The following is a 20,626-nucleotide window of genomic DNA, read 5'->3' as shown; positions in this document are numbered from 1 at the left end:
ATAAATGGGTAATTGTAGGATTGCAAAAAAATCCAATTTATGACTGATCTTAATAGTGCTGTTTAGCTTTTAATCACAAGAGGGGGACAAATCATATATTTTAGAAGTGAGGCCAAATAAAAGACTGAAGAAAAATTGTTTACTTTCTTAAAAATGTTTATTGGATGTGAACAATCATTATCACTTCCAAAAGGGAAATATAAACATGTTGAATATACAATAAATGAGCAAAACCCCCTTAGATATATCTTATTAAGTAAAAACATTTTTAACAAATCTTGCATTTGCCCTCTTGTTGCATACTGTGGGAAGAAAAATATACTCTGTACAGTTTGTGGGGGCTTTTACAATGAAGGATGACACTGAAAGAACACAACTTGGCTGAATCACCTGTTTCCGTGTTCTTTTGGACGTACAGCACGTTTCAAAAGTATTCATACACTTTAAACTTAAAATTTCCCACATTTTGTCACATTACAACCAAACACTTCAGTATAATAATAATAATAATAAAATAATAATATAATAATAATAGCAATTTAATTTCCCTTTGGGATTAATAAAGTATTTTTGAATTGATATTTGTTTGTGTTGGTTTGTTATCTAAAACCCCAAAGTGGTTCATGTATTTGAAATGGGAGGATTGAGGCAGAGGTTCACCCTCCAACAGGATGCCAAACCTAAACATTCAAACAGAGCTGCAATGGAATGGTTTATAAATCAATGAATATTCATGTGTTAAAATGGCCTAGTGAAAGTCAAATTGAGATTCTGTGGCAACACTTGAAAACTGATGTTCACAGATGCTCTCCATCCTGTCTGACCAATCTTGAGCTATTTTGCTAAGAACAATCAGCAAACATTTTTGCACTAGAGACTAAAACACATTAATTATCCCAACCAAAGAACTGCTTTTATCAATTGCAATCCCAGTGTGCAGCTCTCTGGACCGAGAAGATGGATGCAATTTTGTGCTGGCCAGAGCCACTGTTCTAGACGGGACGATGTTGATCCTGCTCACAAGAACACATTCGTCAAGTAAGGTTAATGCGTCTGGGCTGAGATTAAGAATAGGACAATCTAGGATCGTTATTTTGTAATTTTTTGTGAGGTTTTGGACTGTTTGCGTTCAGGCTTCAAGCTAAACGTTTTTCTCCCTGCAGCTCCTCTTGAATGTTGGTGGTTTTCACTGTCTTTCCATTGAATGGGTTTTAAGATAACCTTTGAGTTAGATTTTTACTTTTTGAAGTTATTTTTGGATAATACAGCAATAATCTCCATTTATTATTTGGTGCTTCTCATATTTTGTGCTAACTACCCTGCTAAATGGGCCTGGCTATGGTTTGCTTAATAGCTGAGTGCTACTGGTGAAGTATTTTGGGCTTATTATTGTGTAAAAGTAATTTGCTGTCTAACGGCCTGGGCTCGAATTATCCCTTTTTGTTTAACTGTCTGATAATACATTTACCTTTTAGTGATTATGGTTAATATTTATTAAATATTAATTCCACTTATTCATTATATTTTTTAAATTGTAGTAGCAATCACAATTTCATAGTATATTTTGAATATCTAAATGTTGTGGATGATTTTGGTTAGAAATGATAACTTATTAATTATGACTGTTAGTTTGAATTTTTATAAATATTCATGATCAAATAATCATAATTGCACAACACAACTATGCACTACTTTGTGTTGGACTATCACATAAATCAAATTGAAACATATTGAAGTTAGTGGTTGCAATGTGACGAAATGTGAAAAACGGCTATGAATACCTTTTGTAAGGGGCTGCATTTAGATGTCCTGGGTCTTTTCTGAATGAACGATTGATTTTCAGTAAAAAGAAGCCTACTAAAAGCTCCTGAGCTGTAACTAAATCTTCAGCGTTAGCTCAATCAAACTAATATCTTGAACACGTCACAAAAAAACAAAGTTCTCCTTTTTTGTTGTGAAATGTTTCTACTGTTTTTTGTTCTGGTTGTCTCCTTCATAGCTGCTTCCACTTTATTATTCAGTCTTTGATATGAATGATGTAAAGAAAAGCATATGTGTTTGTATGTACCATAATGCATCAAGCTTTTTCTTTAAAACGGTATCAGAGGAGAGTCAGGAAGTGCTGCTGTCGTAGCTGGTCACCTGGACAGACTCCTTTTTTGTGCCTCCTGCAGAGAAAGACAGCCATGGCAAAAAAAAAAAATTATAATAATAATAAGCTGCCAAATGAAACAGTTTTCCCTCCAAGCAGACACCCCATGACCTGAACTCAATGTTCCGGACCCTAGGGCCAACATGGAAAACTTCAGACATGGACAGAAGGCAGCACACATTTCAGCGGTCACATACGACAGGGTGAAAAACAGAAATGTGTAAAGTTAAATATGAGCTTCTCAAAAAACTATGTCTAACCTCATTCCTTCTCATTCAGTGTTAGATGGGACAGCTGTAAATGTCCAGTCCTCAAGGATGTGATTTGGGTTCTTTGAGGGGAAAAAATCTACATCTTGGGTATTTACAAAGATGGTGATCAGTAAAGGGATTGTATCAACAATATTGTTCAACTTTGTGTTTCGGTTTCTGTATTCACAATGAGCTACATTTCTAAAGGAAACAAATATTAGGGAGTTGTTGTTTTAACACTCAAAACTGACTTAATTATCCCTTTTTAGAAGCTGGAGAACCATCTCTAAAGTTCAGTAATCAACATGTAAAATTGAATTCTATTTTTTTATATATTTTTATTTTAGGACGCATGTATAAAGAATGCTTCCAAAGATGTGGTTCAGCTACATGGCGTGTTAGGTGTTATATACCTGTATAGCTTAAGGTTCCATGACGTCGACCAGTCCTGTTTTTTTTTGTCTTGTTCTTACAACGCTTCAAGGCAATGCTATCTCTGACTTGTATGCCTTTCTGTGAAGTTGGCGACGCACAAGTTGCGTTTATTTTATTTTGGTGGGAGTCCATCCATCTGAAAGCATAGATGAAAACAGAGAACATGTGTCCTTACTTGTTATTTAACAAGCGAAAAAATAGATTGGTATTTATTTCAGTTTTTTTAAACTCTAACATAAGTTGGAAACAGTCTGTGTTTCTTGCTGGTAGCCATGTTTTAGAGTATTAGACTGTGCTTGGTTAGTAGCTTTAGAAACTTGTGGTTCCCAGACATTTGCAGTGTTTTTGTCTTGTACTGGCAGAAGTAGTAATTGAAATTAGAATTGTTTTCACTGGTCTGCCATGAAAGTTGTGTGGCATAGATAGAATTTAGACCATTGAGATTTTAGGCTCAAATCAAAGCCTAAATACTTAAAGCTAACCAATTGCTCTAGATACAAACAGCTAACCAAGAGCTCTGGTCCAAGCTCCCAATAGATAACACTGTTCCTTACCCTATCTCTACTGAACATAGGTGTGGATTGACAGACCATTAAAATGTTGCTTTGGTTTTTGGCTCAGCTCTTGGCTCAACACCTGGATTCCTGCAGACAGAGCCCCAGTCTGTCTGTACATCTCCCACATCATCCTATGATTACTCTTGAACAAGACACCAAAATAATTTGACTCCTCCTGGAGCGAATATTCCCCCATTTTTCTGATTGAGAATTGTGGCCTTAGACTCAAGCTGAAGAAGCTGAATCTCATCTCACTCATAACACTGAGGTGTAATCCAATCCACTGCACACTGAAGACCATGACTTATAGATGCCAAGGGAACCACATTATCTGCAAAAGACAAGATCCTGAGTTTCTGAAACCAGGCACCCTCGTCTTCATGGCTTCATGTTAAGATCGTGTCCATGGACATCATAAACATGACTGAGGATGAAGGGTAGCTCTAAAAGAATCCAACCCGCACTGGGGGACATGGTTGTAAACATTTCTCCAGATCTACAAGACATGTGGACTGAGCAACCAAGCTCCTATGACCCTCTCAGGTATCCCATCAGTTTAAAGATGTGGTTCTCTGTTCCATGGCCAGGATGCTATACTGCTGTTCCTGAATGCAAGGTTTGAGAATCAGTAGGTCTTCCTTTTCAATGCCTAAGAACATATAACAACGAGGCTGAAAATCCCTCAATAGGTGGGAAATGTTCTCCGATCCCATTTCCTAAAGACTGACACCAGCATCCTGGTCTGTGATTCTACAGATGTTGTTTCAGTCCTCCATGTACCATATAAAAGGCACATCAACCACTATAGCCCCACAATGTCTAGAGCTTTTAGCATCTCAGGATGAATCTCGTCCAGACCTGGCAGTCTGCCACAGATGACTACTATGGTAAGGGACTCACCTTCCCCTGGCAAACACTTTAGCCGCTCAACTTAACATGAGTTTTCTGTGATGCTGGTGTCATTTATGCTGTACATCACTGTTTGGTATAAATTGCAGACTTAAGCACACCCGGAGAGATGCAGTAAGTTCTTTGTGCATTAACATAATTAAATGCCATGTCATTTACATGTCATACATGTAGTCGTTGGCTCTAAGTTTTGCAAACTTAAAATATCATAGCAATTCTAAGACGTTAAAGTGGTTTCAGGTGAGTCTCTTACTTGCGTAGTGGAGCTAGCTGGCATGAGCAGTTCCAGGGGTTGTTGAAGACAGTCATGTTGATGATGGTTCCTAACTGCATAGTGCTAGGAAGGGACTTAAGCTTGTTGTTGTCCAGGTGAAGAAACTTAACTGCTGTTACGCCATTAAATGCACCACCAGAGAACTAGAAAAAAGGGAGAATCAATCATTAGTTATTTTTTCACTGCTCGAAATTTCAATCTTGTTTATCTTGTTCGAGACTTTATCACAAAACAAAATGTGTACTAAAAGACACAGATAATTTATTTTTTCTGGAATGAAAGCCTCTTTTCATCCCTCCCCCTGCACCCTTACATATGTAAACATTGACATTTACCGGCCTCCTTCCTTTACCTTCAGTTTTATAGGCATCTGTGAAGATGCTGAAACCTTCAGTAAGGTGCCAGCTGAACTGACCTGTGTCAAGTTTGTCTCCTCAAGGAGTAAGGCCGCTCTTTAAAGGGTTCTTTCATCTTGCATTGAAAGAGATGAGGCTATTCGGAAATTTCCACTAGTGTTTTGAAGACATGGAGGATTTACATCATGGCAGAGCTGTTTTGCTCCTTTTGCTGTCTCCATTTCTGGGCTGCTCCTCTGCCAGTTTGACTCCCAAAGAGCCTATTGTCCATTCAGCAGGATAAAAATACTCCTCTGCATGCACTGTGGAGCACCCTGCCTCTATTTACCTGTCTTTAAACCCCTCCTGACCTGTTTACAAAACCCTTCGAGCCAGGGAGCAAAACACACGCTGCTGAAAATATTGCTTGTGTAATAATTAGACCCAGATATGCTTGGCCAATATCCTGCAAACACAAACACTCTAAAAATACCTGCATTTGGCTGAAAAAGTGCCAAATTTGTCTGGCTGCGTGAGCTTACCAGCTCCCCCTGCTTCCACCTGGTTTCACATCATACCAGGGTAAAAAGCCTATTTTACAAATGTCCTCCCTTTGAGTGCCTCATTTCACTGGTACAGTTAAACTCAAATATTGTCTTAACCTCAAGTATCAGACGAACCTCCTCTCAGGGGTGTCGGAATAAGAGCTCATACTGTACACTGGCAAAATGATGTGGGCGAACAGGAGGATGTCTACAGACGGCTGTGAAAATGTCAGTGTCTTGGTTCCGGTGACTTTTATAAAAAAAGTATTTATCAGTTGGGCCTTCATGCATAAATGGAGATAATCTTGTAATTACTCAACTTTCTGTTTGATTCAAAATTTCTATCGAAGAACCTGCAGCACTTTTTTTCTCTTTTATGTGTAATGGTCTTAACAAAAACAGAATCAGTCAAAGTTCAGCAGGTCAACCTCAAAGAAAACCTAAAATTGGGTTTGGCTAGGAAAATCCTACTTGGTGCATTTTTTATTTATTTGTTTATTTTTATTTTGGTAATGAAGTTCTTTTATAAAATATTGGAACATGAAGTGCAAAAGTCTTATTTCTATTGTACTGAAACATCTGTATTCAGCTTAATCAATACTTTGTTGAACTACTTGCTTCAGTTGCATTTGCAAGTCTTTTGGGGTATATTACTATCAGCTTTGCACATCTAGAGACTAAATGTTTTGCCCAATTTTCTTTACAAAATGGTCAGATTGGATGGAGAGCAGTTGTGAAGAGCACCTTCCAGTCTCGCCACAGATTGTCAGTTGGCTTTAGGTCTAGACTTTGACTAGGTCATTCCAACACTTTAATATGTGTTGATCTAAACCATTCTACTATTAGCTCTGGCTGTATATTTAGGGTTAGGCACCGGTCTCAAGTTTTTTGCAGCCTCTAGGAGGTTTTTTTTCCAGGATTTCCCTGTATTTTAGCTCTAAGCACGCTGAAGGAAAGCATCCACACAGCATGATCCTATCTCTTATAGTGTCACTTCAGGAATGCTGAATTCAGGATGATGTGCGGTGTTAGCTACCCAACCTCCACCCTCTTGTCACACACAAATAAGAATTCCTCATTTGCCAAAAGTTCAGTTCTGGTCTTATCCAACCAGGGCACCTTCTTCCACATGTTTGCTGCCTTCCCTTCATGGCGTGTGGCAAATGTTAAAAGAATTTTAGGAACAACTAGTAGTTGCCTTGTTACCATATTATTCCACCTGAGCTGTCGATGCAGCTCCTCCAGAGGTACCTGTGATTCTTGGCTGGTTCTCTGATTGTTGCTGTCCTTGCCCAACATGTCAATTTAGATAGACCATCATGTCTTGGTACATTTGAAGTTGTGCCATGTTCTTTCCATTTTCATTTCCATGTGATGTTCAAAGCTTGGGATATAGTTTTATTCCCCGACTGACCTGTCTACTGTGTTACTCGATTTTCATGATGCTGTTTGTTCACTAATGTTCTCTAATAAACCTCAGAGGCCTTCTCAGAACAGCTGGATTCTTACTGAGATTAAATTACACACAGATGGACTATATATGTTAATTTTTGCGAATACTGAGGAGGATTACAGACAGTTTTATTTAGCCATTTAAATTGTATTTATCTCAATAAAATACATTTAGATTTGTGATTGTAACATGACAAAATGGAAAAAAGTAAAAGTGGTGTGAAATGCACAACAGATTTGGGCATTAGTCCAAATCTGTTGTGTATTAGGGCATCAGTTGAAGGCCTCTGTATGGTTTCCGCATCTGGTAATCAATTGTGACCTTGGTAACACACCTGGTTCTGCTCATGCCATTTTCTGGCTAGAAAAACTTAGTTCACAGATTCATCATGGCATACAAAACTTGTTTGCACATAGTTACAAAGTTCAAGACTGTTTGTGAACAACGACAAGAAAAGTGCTCTTGGCTTGAATTCTATGGTGCTGGCCAGTTCTTCCCCTCAACATTTTGCACCCAATTTAACAACCAATGATTTAAAGTTATTTTCTTTATTTACTTGTGATCTACACAAGGACAATGCCATTAGAGTTCAAACCAGAGTTCTTTTGTTTTGATCAGGATTCACAACTTGGGATCAGAACCAAAATAAATAGAAATGGGGTTTAATACAAAGTTTCCAGAATACTCGACTAACGATGGTAATAAACCGATATGCAAGAGTAAATAAGTATATGGTTAGGTGCAAAATGGTTGTAGGAAGGGATGAAATAGGAATTAAGTATGCAATGGGGGTCCAAATTGACCCAAGGCTGACTTCAAGCTAATTGCAATAGTGGTAAAAATGACTGTGAAGACATTAGATATTAGGATATTCATGTATTTTGGAGTTTATAAAATACAGTTATTCAGCAAAATCTATAATTCTAAATTTGTCTCTGTGTAGAAACCTGCCAAAAATTGTTCCAACTTAAAACTAACATTCAAGTTTTCTTTAAAGTATTTAAAATAAAGCAAAATTAGTTTAAAGTTACTTAAAAAGATGCTTTTAGATTTATTTTTTACCTGGATCATTTTCAGTACTTTTTAGTCATAGATTTTAGATCAGTGCTTTTAATTATAAAGTAAACAGGGCTTACCTTCTCCAAGCCCATGTTGTCCAAATGTAGTTTCTCCATGTAACGTCCAAAACTCTGGAAGGCATTGTCTGGGATCGTTCTCATGGGGTTACTCCCCAGCATGAGCTCTTCCACCACTCGTAGTTTTCTCATGGCTGCACCAGGATAAGTGGACAGCTTGTTCCTATCTAAGTGAAGTATAGCTAGGTTCTCCACATCATCCAGGGATCCTGGCTGCAGTGTTGTCAGTTTATTTCCGCTCAAATGCAGCCAACGCAGGTCCTTGGTGCCTGCAAAGGTCCCTGGCTGCAGTTCCTGCAGCCTGTTATCACTGAGCTGCAGAAGAAAGAGGTTGATCATGGGGGAGAAGATGCCCTTGGACAGCTCGCTGATCTGGTTTCCGTCCAGGTGGAGGTAGGTTAGCTTGGTGAGGTCCTCAAAGGCGCCAGACTTGATGCTGCTGATCTTGTTGTTGGACAGGTAGAGATAGACAAGTTTCTTCAGTCCCTTAAAGGCCTGGGATTCGATCTCTCGTAGCTGGCAATGCTGCATGTGCAGGGAAATTAGTCCTTTGCTTTCGCTGAAGGAGTCTGAGGGTATGCCGCCCAGGCTGTTCCTCTGCAGGTTCAGCAGACGGGTGGCATCCGTAACCTGGGGGATCTTCTTCAGCCCCACACTGTCACAGATGACATGCTGTAGGTCTCCATGGCAGTGGCACTTGTCCGGGCACAGGCTCAGGGCTCCCGTTCCTGCTGGCCCAAGGAGTAGGATGCAGGTTCCCAACCAGAGCATGCAGGTCACAGAACCCATCCTAATGGCTTCTAATGGGGAAACTTTGTCACAGAAAAATGCAGAAAAAAACTCTGATAAGAGCAGTTACAAAACCTACACCAGAGTGTGTTTCTGCTGTGAGAAATACAGAGAGGAAGAGTGAAAAGGTGAGACGTTCAGTTTTTGCCGATGAGCTGAGCACACAGCGCTATTTATAACATTTACTTGAGGAGAAAAAAAATGAGGAGGGTTAAAGTAAGAGGTCTGCACATGGAAGTCAAGTGTCTGTGAGAATTTAACCCTCAAAGAGCAACACATTAACACTTTCAGTCTGCAGCTGGTTTGCAGGGACATCCTGACATCCAGTGTGCTTGTATCTTTTTCTACATTATAGGAGGTTCCAGGTAAATGCTTGACAACGTGGCATGAGGTCAGTTTGGTTCTGTGCATGCTCCCAGACATCGCTATTGTTTTTCAGTCTGCGGTGGCAGGAAAAGGAGCCACTCCTGTGCAGCTCTTTTATAACGTGTAATAGTCTACAGATGGCTGGCATGAAGCAAGATGCAAGTCATCTGCAAAAAGCATACTTCCATCATCATGGGTGTGAACATTTTAAAAACAACTTTGCATTCCTGCATGCATTGTTCCCTTTGAAAACCAAGAGTGGTGTTATGTAATGGAGATTTCCAGTTAAACCTCAATGCAAAAGATGGAGCAGTTTATGTAATTTGGAGTCCGTTTCTGGCAGGATGTGACTGGCTCAGGTCAAAGGATGGTTTGGCTTCAATTTCATGTATTTTATGGTCCCACCTATAAAATTGGAAAAATTGAATCTAAAGTTCACCTAACAAAGCTAACATTTTGTTGGGAATCTTGATTCTTCAGAGGTTTGGCAGGTAAACGTTCTAATCACAGCTTCATCTGAGAGAATCTGACATTTTTTCTGCGCAGTTTAAATGTCCCTGCTGCTGATGGACAATCCTGTTGTGCAGCTTTTTATAAAAAGTCTACCCTGAATTTAGAAGAAACCTTCACTATCAGAGAAAGAAAATTAGAAAACAAAACTATTAACCACATTAAATTGGGCTGGATAGGATGTCGTTATTTAAGAGTTTAAGCAGCAAACATAAAAATTCTCATTTTTGTTGCTTCACACTCAAACCGCCTCAAACCACTTTATTGCATGCTGTAGGCCATACAGATGTGAAAAAATCAGCATCATCTGCCAAAAAGGATAATAACCTGTTATATCATCAATCAAAGAATGTCTGTTAGAATGCATGTGCCAATCTGTATCAAGTAGATTTGATCCCTACAGTGTAGATGAATAAAGGTATAAACTTTGGCTTGTAGTTGATACAGCATGCATAAATAAACAATGCCAAACCACTTCCACTTTAAAAAGTACAACATGATTTATTCAAGTGAGAACAATTATTAACGTTACTTGTATAATACTTGACAGTATGATTGTCAATTGACTAATGCACTATTTACAAGACAGAAAAAGACTACCGTAATTTAAAAATAAATGTGTTTGTATGTGAGTGGAGGTAGGATGGGCACAAAAACTGCAGATGTTCTAAACGACCTTATGGGAACAACATCAGAAAGTCCTATAGCTGTGGCATGTCAAGTCAAGTCAAGTTTATTTATACAGCGCTTTTCAGCAACAAGGCACTCAAGATGCTGTACATAAGGAAAAACATTACAATGATACAGAAAATCAAACAACAGAGGTAATAATAAAAAAAATAAAGAATAGAATGATTGATAAGAAAATGAAAGGAAAATTGGACTGAAAACTTAACTAATAATGTTTAGATGGCACAGTCAAAGGCCACTCTAAACAGGTAAGTTTTTAATCTTGATTTAAAGCAACTTAGGGTTTTGGCGCTTTTACAGTTTTCTGGGAGTTTATTCCAGATTAGTGGAGCATAAGAACTAAAAGCTGCTTCTCCATGTTTGGTTCTGGTTCTGGGTATGCAGAGTAGATTTGAGCCAGAAGACCTGAGAGGTCCGGGTGGTTGATACATTGACAAGTCTGTAATGTATTTTGGTGCTAAGCCATTCAGTGATTTATAGACTAACATAAGTATTTTAAGCTCTATTCTCTGAGCTACAGGGAGCCAGTGTAGGGACTTTAGAACCGGGCTGATGTGCTCCACTTTCTTAGTTCTAGTGAGGACGCGGGCAGCAGCGTTCTGGATCAACTGCAGCTGTCTGATCCACTTTTTAGGCAGACCTGTGAAGACACCGTTGCAGTAATCAATTCTACTAATGATGAAGGCATGAATTAGTTTTTCAAGGTCCTGCTGAGACATTAGTCCTTTAATCCTGGAGATGTTCAGGTCTGAGTCCATCACTACACCCAGGTTTCGAGCCTGACTGGTGATTTCTACCGTGGTTGGACAGTGAAACTGAAACACCTGTCATTTTAGTGTGGGAGGTTTCATGGCTAAATTGGACCAGCCTGGTAGCCAGTCTTCATTGATTGCACATTGCAGCAGTAAGAGCAGAGTTTGAGGGTTCAATTAGCAGGGTAAGAGCACAGTTTTGCTCAAAATATTGAAATGCACACAACATTATGGGTGACATACCAGAGTTCAAAAGAGGACAAGTTGTTGGTGCTCGTCTTGCTGGCGCATCTGTGACCAAGACAGCAAGTCTTTGTGATGTATCAAGAGCCACGGTATCCAGGGTAATGTCAGCATACCACCAAGAAGGACGAACCACATCCAACAGGATTAACTGTGGACGCAAGAGGAAGCTGTCTGAAAGGGATGTTCGGGTGCTAACCCGGATTGTTTCCAAAAAACATAAAACCACGGCGGCCCAAATCACAGCAGAATTAAATGTGCACCTCAACTCTCCTGTTTCCACCAGAACTGTCCATCGGGAGCTCCACAGGGTCAATATATACGGCCGGGCTGCTATAGCCAAACCTTCGGTCACTCATGCCAATGCCAAACGTCGGTTTCAATGGTGCAAGGAGCGCAAATCTTGGGCTGTGGACAATGTGAAACATGTATTATTCTCTGATGAGTCCACCTGTACTGTTTTCCCCACATCTGGGAGAGTTACGGTGTGGAGAAGCCCCAAAGAAGCGTACCACCCAGACTGTTGCATGCCCAGAGTGAAGCATGGGGGTGGATCAGTGATGGTTTGGGCTGCCATATCATGGCATTCCCTTGGTCCAATACTTGTGCTAGATGGGCGCATCACTGCCAAGGACTACCGAACCATTCTTGAGGACCATGTGCATCCAATGGTTCAAACATTGTATCCTGAAGGCGGTGCCGTGTATCAGGATGACAATGCACCAATACACACAGCAAGACTGGTGAAAGATTGGTTTGATGAACATGAAAGTGAAGTTGAACATCTCCCATGGCCTGCACAGTCACCAGATCTAAATATTATTGAGCCACTTTGGGGTGTTTTGGAGGAGCGAGTCAGGAAACGTTTTCCTCCACCAGTATCACGTAGTGACCTGGCCACTATCCTGCAAGAAGAATGGCTTAAAATCCCTCTGACCACTGTGCAGGACTTGTATATGTCATTCCCAAGACGAATTAACGCTGTATTGGCCGCAAAAGGAGGCCCTACACCATACTAATAAAATATTGTGGTCTAAAACCAGGTGTTTCAGTTTCATTGTCCAACCCCTGTAGCTGTATTAACTGAAGCTGTGTGCTAACTTTTAAACGCTCTTCCTTTGGTCCAAAGATTATTACTTCAGTTTTGTTTTGATTCAGCTGAAGAAAATTCTGGCCCATCCATGCATTGATTTCTTCTAAGCATTTACCCAGCGCTTGAATGGGTTCATAGTCACCTGGTGACATCGTAACATATAGCTGTGTGTCGTCTGCATAGTTATGAAAACTTACGTTGTTGTTTATTAAAATCTGAGTTAAGGGGAGCATGTAGATATTCAATAGGAGGGGCCCTAAGATGGACCCTTGGGGAACCCCACATGTGATTTTTGTGGTCTCTGATGTAAAGTTACCTACTGACCCAAAAAAGTCCCTGTCCTTCAAGTAGGATTTAAACCAGTTGAGTGCTGTACCAGAAAGGCCGACCCAGTTTTCCAGGCGCTCTAATAAAATGGAGTGATCAACAGTGTCGAATGCTGCACTAAGGTCCAATAATACCACCACTGTGGTTCTTCCACAGTCAGCATTTATACAGATGTCATTGAACACCTTGACAAGAGCAGTCTCTGTACTGTGGTGAGCAGGAAGTCTGACTGGAAGACATCGAAGCGGTTGGTCATTGTTAGGAAGTTGTTTAACTGCTGAAACACAGCTTTTTCAATAATCTTACTGATGAAGGGGAGGTTTGATATAGGCCTGTAGTTCTGTAGTAGCAGCTTGTCCAAGTTGCTCTTTTTCAATAGAGGTTTGATAATTGCTGTTTTCCAGGCCTGGGGGAAAATACCAGACAAAAGGGATGTGTTTATTATTTGTGTTAAATCAGATGTTATTACAGGCAAAGCTTTCTTAAGGAAAGCTGTGGGTAAAACATCGAGACAGCAGGAAGAAGAGCTTAGTTGCTGTACAATTTCTTCTAAGTTTTAGTAGTTTATTTGGTGAAATTGGGAAATTTTGTCAAAATCAGTTCTAGTTGGAGACAACATTGGTACTGGAGTTGATGTGGATGTGCTGACTGCCCTTCTGATCTTTTGGGTTTTTCAGTAAAGAATTTAGCAAGTTCATTGCAGGCCCTGGTAGAGTGGAGTTCAGATGCTACAGTTACAGGAGGGTTTGTTAACCTGTTGACCGTGGCAAATAATGCACGAGCATTGTTAATGTTTTTGCTGATGATCTCAGAAAAGAAAGATTCCCTTGCATTTTTCAGTTGTAGGTTATATTTGTATAGTCTCTCTTTATAGATAATATAGTACATTTTCTTCCCAGAAATGACTTTCACTTTAATTGGAGCAATTGAATCAACAAAGTCCGAGATTTTAGAATGAAAGTTTTCTAGCAGTTCATCTACAGTGTTACAGGGCAAAGTGGAGGTTGAAGAGTAAATTTGGTTAAAGGTTTCAGCAGCACTGTCCTTAAAGATGCGTTTTCTTATCATGTCTCTTTGGCAAACTGAGTCATTGCAGATGATGGTTTCAAAAATAACAGAAAAGTGGTCAGATAGAGCAACATCAGTTACAGACACCTTGGAAATGTTTAGACCCTTAGTGATGATCAAGTCCAAAATATGTCCCTGTTTGTGCGTTTGCTGTTTAACATGTTGAGTCAAACCAACATTTCTAAGAGTGTCACATAGATCTATTGCACTTCTGTCTTCAGGATTGTCCATGTGAATGTTGAAGTCTCCTACAATAATTAAACAGTCATAATGAACACATATCACAGATAAAAGCTCATTAAAATCACTGAAAAAGTTTGTTTTGGACTCAGGAGGCCTGTAAATATTCAAGAACATGGTTCGGACCGGGCTCTTTACCCGGAGAGCCAAATATTCAAAAGAGTCAAATTTGCCCAGAAATATGTTTTTACACTTTAGTAAATCTTTAAACAAAGTGGCCCCCCCTCCACCTTTTCTTTGCTGTCTCCTCTCACAAAGAAAATTGTAGTTCGGAGGCGTCGCCTCTATCAGACTGGGAGCTTCATTAAATTCATGTAACCATGTTTCTGTTAAAAACTTAACATCAAGATCGTGGTCAGTAATGAAGTCATTGATTAAACATTATTTTCCTGACAGAGATCTAATGTTTAATAAAGCCAGTTTATATGACTTAGTTGCTGATATTAACTCTGTGTCTGGTTGTACCTGACAGTTTATGGCTTTCGTTGATTGTTTATTACTGTCTCTTATCCTTTTGGCTTTGTTCTTTCTGTCACGTATAAGCACAGAGATTTTACAACTATCTCCTATTAGGGGCCCAAGTTTTTCCTGGACATGCTCATTTCTGATAGAGTTACCACTGGGGCCCAGACTGTATCACAGAGAAGTGATTTGAAGGTCCTGATTAGGAGGAGATAGATTAGGAGGTGGTGGGGTTCTGCGGCATTTGTAAGATGTTGGTTTAGTAGCAGGGCCTCGGCCACGGGGGGTGTTGAATGGAGAAGATGTCAGAGCCATTTGGGTCCTGATTTTAAGAGCTCCTTTCATGTTATCAGAATCCAGTAAAGCAAAAAGCGGGCTCAGTGGGGAGATGGGAGAGTTCTGTGCGGTCTGGGTCGGGGTCTGGGGTGAGGGGGGGTATAACGGGAGGGTCCACTTCTCCTGTGGATTTCGACGGGGAGACCTTTTGTGATGACCTCTCTTTCTCAGCCAACTGGCCGGTTGTTTCTGCTGGAGCTGTTGGAGGCAGCGTTATCGTTGTTGTTGATACTCCATGTTCTCTGCTGAAGGTCGAAACGGCTGGCGGATTATTTACTGAATAGAAGAGATTAGATGTGAGACGTCTGGCTCCCGGCTTGTTCAAACAGAAACCATCTTGCTTGAAGAGTTGTCGATGAAGTTCACAGGTGTTGTAGCACGTGTTTTTTTCAACCACTTATTAATCATCAGAAGTCTGGAAAAAATCTCATCTCCACATACAATCGGTGCAAAGGGTCCGTTGAGAAACACTTTGATATTGAGACCTCCAACAATATTCAGAAGACGAGTGAAATCCTCCTTCAGTCTTTCTGATTTTTTCTTAGCCACGTCATCCATGGCTCCACAGTGTATAATAAGGTTTTCTAGAGACGGGCGCTTTTCTGAGATTGCAAGAATATTCTCTGAGATATCAGACACCACGTTACTGGTACCAATCATAACTTCTGTGTTTTTCTTGTTGCAGAAGTTTTTAATCCCATCCGCAGCTTTTTTGCCCACTATTAGGGTTCTTGGTCTGGTGGGGCGCTTTTTCTCTGGCAATTTAGGAGAAGACTGTTTAGAATGAAGGTTGTTCTCAAACCTTTTATTGTTCTCAGAAGATGGATCATTTTCCTGGTTTTCATTCTATTTATTTAATTGCTGAGATCTTCCAGTGAGTCGTCCACCTTGATTTTTTGGGCATGCACCTAAAACATGCCAGGAGGTTCTGCCGGTAGGTTTATTCTCAGTGTTCTGATTGCCAGCTGAGTCATTGAGCTGGCTGTAACTGTTTGGGATCACAGGCAGAGTTGAATCATTGTTGTACCTCATATTCACCTCCACATTCACTTCTAGTCGATGGATTTTCATCTCCAAAACAGACAATTTCTGTAAAAGTTTGTCGAAGTCCTCTGTGGTGAATGGAGGCATTTTGTGCTGATTAGCTGGCGTCAACTTGTCCTGCTTTCAAGTTCAATTATAAAAACATCAAAGTCCTTTAAAAAAAAATAATAATAATAATAATCCTTGGGAGTCGCTGGTAAGAAGTAGTTTTAGTCCAATATTTACATAATTTTGGTTGAGAGATGAAAAGTTAGGAGTAAAATAATGCAAGCAAGCAGGGAGTTTAGGAGAAAAGCGTCTGAGCAGGTAGAGAAGCGGAAGTAGAAGCATGTGTCTTGTTGCAGACTTGAGCTCACATTGCATGTAGATCGAGATGGTCGCTCACCCTGAGCCTGTTCTAATGGAGGCTTGTTCCTGTTAAAGGTGAGTTTTCCTTTCCAGTGTTGGTACATGCATGCTCGGTATGAGGGATTGCTGCAAAGTCAACAACACAATGCAAGCGACTGTCCACTGTCTTTACATGCTTATCCAGGAGGAGTGAATTCTGCAAGTCACTGACTCAATGCAATCTGCATTGTTTCCTTAGAAGAAAAACCATTTAAGCAATTTGAAAGATGAACTGAATTTGACGGCATTATTTGTTATCTAGGATCAATTAGAATGAATGTACTTGACTTGGAATCTGTACAAATTGACTGTGTAGAGTGCCTTGAGACGATGTTGGCGTTATGTAAATAAACTGAATTCAGTTAAGTTGTTTCCAACTGAATCCTGTTTCTATGATCCAAAGTGAGTACAGTACAAATTCATTGGCAATCCAGTTCAATCAAAATAACAGTCCAGAACAGTTTAAAACAATTATTTTCCAATTTCATCTAAGCAGTGTTTTTGTCATTAACAGATAGGATACGGCACCACGGAAAACAGCCCTGTGACGTTCCTTGGATGTCCCTTGGACAACATGGAGAGGAAGTCTGAGACGATTGGCTACATCATAGACCACATGGAGGTACAGCAACGTGCTTCTCAAATACAAAAACACATGCATGGTTATTATTTGTGCAAAGTGAAAATCTGTTTCCAGATTGCACAGATGTCCTCTCTAAAACAAAGAATGCAATTTCCTTTTCCCTAAGGCTAAAATAGTAAACCCTACAACTGGCCAGGTTGTGCCTCTGGGGATGAAGGGGGAGATATTGGTCAGAGGATTTTGTGTAATGCTGGAGTATTGGTCTGAACAGGCTAAAACAGAGGAGTGCATATCAAAAGACGGCTGGTATAAAACTGGGTGAGTCCTAAAATATCTCACAGTATAAAAATAATCCCCAACATGTAAACCATTATTGTTTCAATAATAAATCATGTACAGATTTTGTTTTAAAGATGTATTAAATCAAGACTGTTGGTTTTCTTGATGTTCTTTGTTAACCTCCAGAGATATTGGCAGCTTGGACGCTTACGGCTACTGCAGAATCGATGGCAGGATTAAAGACATGATCATCCGAGGAGGAGAGAACATTTACCCGGCAGAAATCGAACAATTTCTCCACACGCATCCGAAAGTAAAAGAGGCACAGGTGGGAGAGTTAACAGCGCCATTTGTGGCCATAAACAGCAATTACAAGACAGATTCTAGAGAAGTGTCCAAATGAATGCAAACGAGTTTTATTTTGGATGATACTGGACAGCATTATTATCCTTTTTCCATGAAGTTAGAACATTTTCAATATTTTGACAGGCTATAATTTATAAAAAAGGTTTATGTAAATTGTCAAGCTCTCCTGTTGAACTGCCGTTCCTCTTCACAACACTAAGTGAAGCAAATCTATTTAATAATAATGCAGATAAATATCTTGCTAACATGGATGCACTTGAAAATTTTTAAATCTATTCATTTTACTTGACTGAATCTAATAAAAAATAACGTTTTCCAACTAATACAGATACTTTAAGAAGTCTAGTTTAGTTTTGTGCTTTTTCCTGTGTGCATAATTTATTTTCAACATTTACCTCCTCACACTAATGTATTATAACCTCCCTTGTTTAAAGGCTTTAACAATATGTATTTTTTTTCTGCTTGTAAGGTGGTTGGAGTCAAGGATTCCCGTATGGGTGAGGAAGTCTGTGCCTGCATCAAACTAGTAGATGGCCAGGAGTGCACAGCAGAGGAGATCAAAACTTTCTGCAAAGGACAGGTGGCTTTATTGCTAATTAATTTCTGTGCTCTTTCTTCTGTGTGCGTCAACTGTTGTGCTCAACATTTCCTTATGCTTTTACTTCTTTTAGATTGCTCACTTCAAGATTCCTCGCTACGTCCTCTTTGTGAATAGCTTCCCGCTCACTGTTACTGGAAAGGTGATTTTATTTATTTCTTTCCCTAATCCACAGCTTTCATTTTGTGGTTAATTACAAACATGTTACACACAGAGTAAAAACAGAGCCAGATTTAGAAGCTCATCTGCACTCCATGTCCCACTGGCCTCATAAAATCAGAATGATCCAAACCCTAAACTTAGGTCTCTTTTGAGAGCCATCAACTCCAACTGTATGGAAAAAAATAAACATAACAATTTCAGTTGAAGGTTTTTTTTTTTGTGTGTTTTTTTTTTTAGAAAGGTCACAACTGAGATGTCTGATGTCCAAGTATACTTTTGCATGACATATTAAAAGGATTTCACTTAGTAGAGAAATCTGTCATTTGTTTTTTTGATCTGAAATAGGCAGTTTTGCATAAACATTCCTAGCTTGTCAGACATTTCTTATTGTTAATTACAGTAGCTCTACAGGTTTCCCAAATATCCTTCATGGATTTACATGCTGTATATATCAAATAATTTGTGTTTAACCAAATAACTTATAGTACATATATTTTGTTGTCATTTTGGTTCTATTCTTATTCCTGTTGTTTGTACACCTTTTTTAGCTACACTTTTTTCTTCCTCCAAACATATTAATATGCTTGGAAACAGTTATCTTGTTTTTGAGCAATGACCTTTTGTGGCTTGCCTTTTTTGTGGAGAGTGCCACATAACATATGTGTATTATAAATCTATTTTCTAATGGTCTCTAATGTAATAAATAATAATAATAATTGTTTTTAGATACTGAATATAGGGTTTCATTGGCTAAGATTTATAAGTGATGGTGATTGAATGAGAGATGGACAGAGGGATTGGGGCGTCTTCGTCTTCAGTAATGCAGGCGCTGCTCTGGTCTGTTGTGGTTAAGATAAAGTTAAGCCACAAAGCTCAATTTGCTAGTCCCTCTACGTTCTGACCCTTACCTATGGACCAGTGACATGTGAGAGGGGACTCCTCTGGAGTCGGATGTACAAATATATGAACCCAAAATAAAGGCTTGTATTTTAATTTTGGCCTTAATTGAAACATTTAGTTATTTTACAAGCTTTTAATTATGGTTTAATCAATGGTATACAGTTCAACAATCTCCCAGTTCCTCTCCTTCCCCTTGTGAATGCAAATTTTTAGTTTGTGCTGCCCATTCAATGCTAAGTCAAATCCGTGTAATCCGCACTGTTTTCGGGTATACCACTCTGGTTAAAAAGAGCGGGTTACCTTTCTCCCACTTGTTTGAAGCAGATCTTTCAGGTTCGGAGTTGGTCTTCCTCTCTCTAAAACCTCCTGTTTCGACTAAAAATCCAGTTTAGAACCAAATTATAATGAGTGTAGGGTTACAGGTCTTGTCAGTGAAAACACCCCTGCTCTCTGCATAGCTGACGACTATGTAGCTATGTGCTATTAGCTCTCTGTGCCTATGGGTCTCAGCACTCCCACTTGTGACACGGTACTCTTTGCCTCACCCTGTCCATTTTCACTACGCATTTATGCCGATTAGAAAGATTAAATATGTCACACACATTCAGTAAATATATAACTGTGGAACGTCGGCATGTTTAGTACACATGTAATCCAGCATGTATATTGGTGATTTAAAGAGAGACAGCAATGGGCATGCATCTACTGCCTGCTTCAGTCAGTGTGACAGCGCCATCGGTGTTGCCTCACCTTGCCTTTCTCCCATGTATTTGAATTGGCAATGCGTAAATTCTGCGATTTTGATCATAAAATTGTTGAAATCACACAGAAAACAAATTTATAGAACAGTCCAGTGGACAAATTGATTTTCTATTATTATTGCTAGTATTTTACTTTTCATGATGACAGGTGAGGAAGTGCGTCACCTGACTGCACATCACTGCTATGGACATGGGATATTGATCATAACTAAAAGAACAAAATACCGGATACACCCAAAATGAGCTTCCTCCAGGGGGTGGCTGGACTCAGCCATAGAGATAGGGGAAGAAGCTCCATCATCCAGGGGAAGCTCAATGTAGAGCCGCTGCTTCTCCGCATCTAAAGGAGTCAGTTGAGGTGGTTCAGGCATCTGATCAGGATGCCTGCTGGGTGCCTCTCTTTGGAGGTTGTCTGGGCACATCCCATAGAGAAGGAAGATCCAGAACTAGATGGGGGGGCTATACTGTGTATCCCATCTCCCCTGGGAATGCTTTGGGATCCCCAGAATGAGCTGGAGAATAAAGGATGTCTGGGGTTCCCTCCTGGACCTGCCGCCCGGGCAACCCGATATGGGATAAGTGAAAGAGGATGGATGTGAGCCATGGTCATCCAAATTACTAGA

The 20,626-nt window shown here is 39.8% G+C and overlaps 2 protein-coding genes across 2 annotated transcripts in view; one reads left to right on the top strand and one right to left on the bottom strand.

Moving 5' to 3' along the window:
- acsf2 (acyl-CoA synthetase family member 2) overlaps positions 1–20,626 on the top strand; it is a 44,101-nt gene that overhangs the window by 22,670 nt on the left and 805 nt on the right. Inside the window, exons 11-15 of the mRNA XM_047377447.1 lie at positions 16,869–16,976; positions 17,104–17,255; positions 17,403–17,544; positions 18,052–18,162; positions 18,254–18,322. Coding sequence (XP_047233403.1) covers positions 16,869–16,976; positions 17,104–17,255; positions 17,403–17,544; positions 18,052–18,162; positions 18,254–18,322 — 582 coding nt within the window. The remainder of the gene's footprint in view (positions 1–16,868; positions 16,977–17,103; positions 17,256–17,402; positions 17,545–18,051; positions 18,163–18,253; positions 18,323–20,626) is intronic.
- chad (chondroadherin) lies at positions 139–9,110 on the bottom strand. The gene is made up of 4 exons (XM_047377448.1): positions 8,048–9,110; positions 4,558–4,721; positions 2,817–2,974; positions 139–2,168 (listed from the first exon to the last, which is right to left on the bottom strand). Exons 1-4 carry the CDS (start codon positions 8,834–8,836, stop codon positions 2,113–2,115), a joined length of 1,167 nt encoding a protein of 388 aa, XP_047233404.1. The 5' UTR covers positions 8,837–9,110; the 3' UTR covers positions 139–2,112.

This window comes from Girardinichthys multiradiatus, chromosome 10 (assembly GCF_021462225.1).
Source record: "Girardinichthys multiradiatus isolate DD_20200921_A chromosome 10, DD_fGirMul_XY1, whole genome shotgun sequence".
In the NCBI taxonomy this organism is placed as follows: Eukaryota; Metazoa; Chordata; class Actinopteri; order Cyprinodontiformes; family Goodeidae; genus Girardinichthys; species Girardinichthys multiradiatus.
Note: the sequence above shows the minus strand (reverse complement) of the source record. Positions and strands in the feature narration are given on the sequence as shown.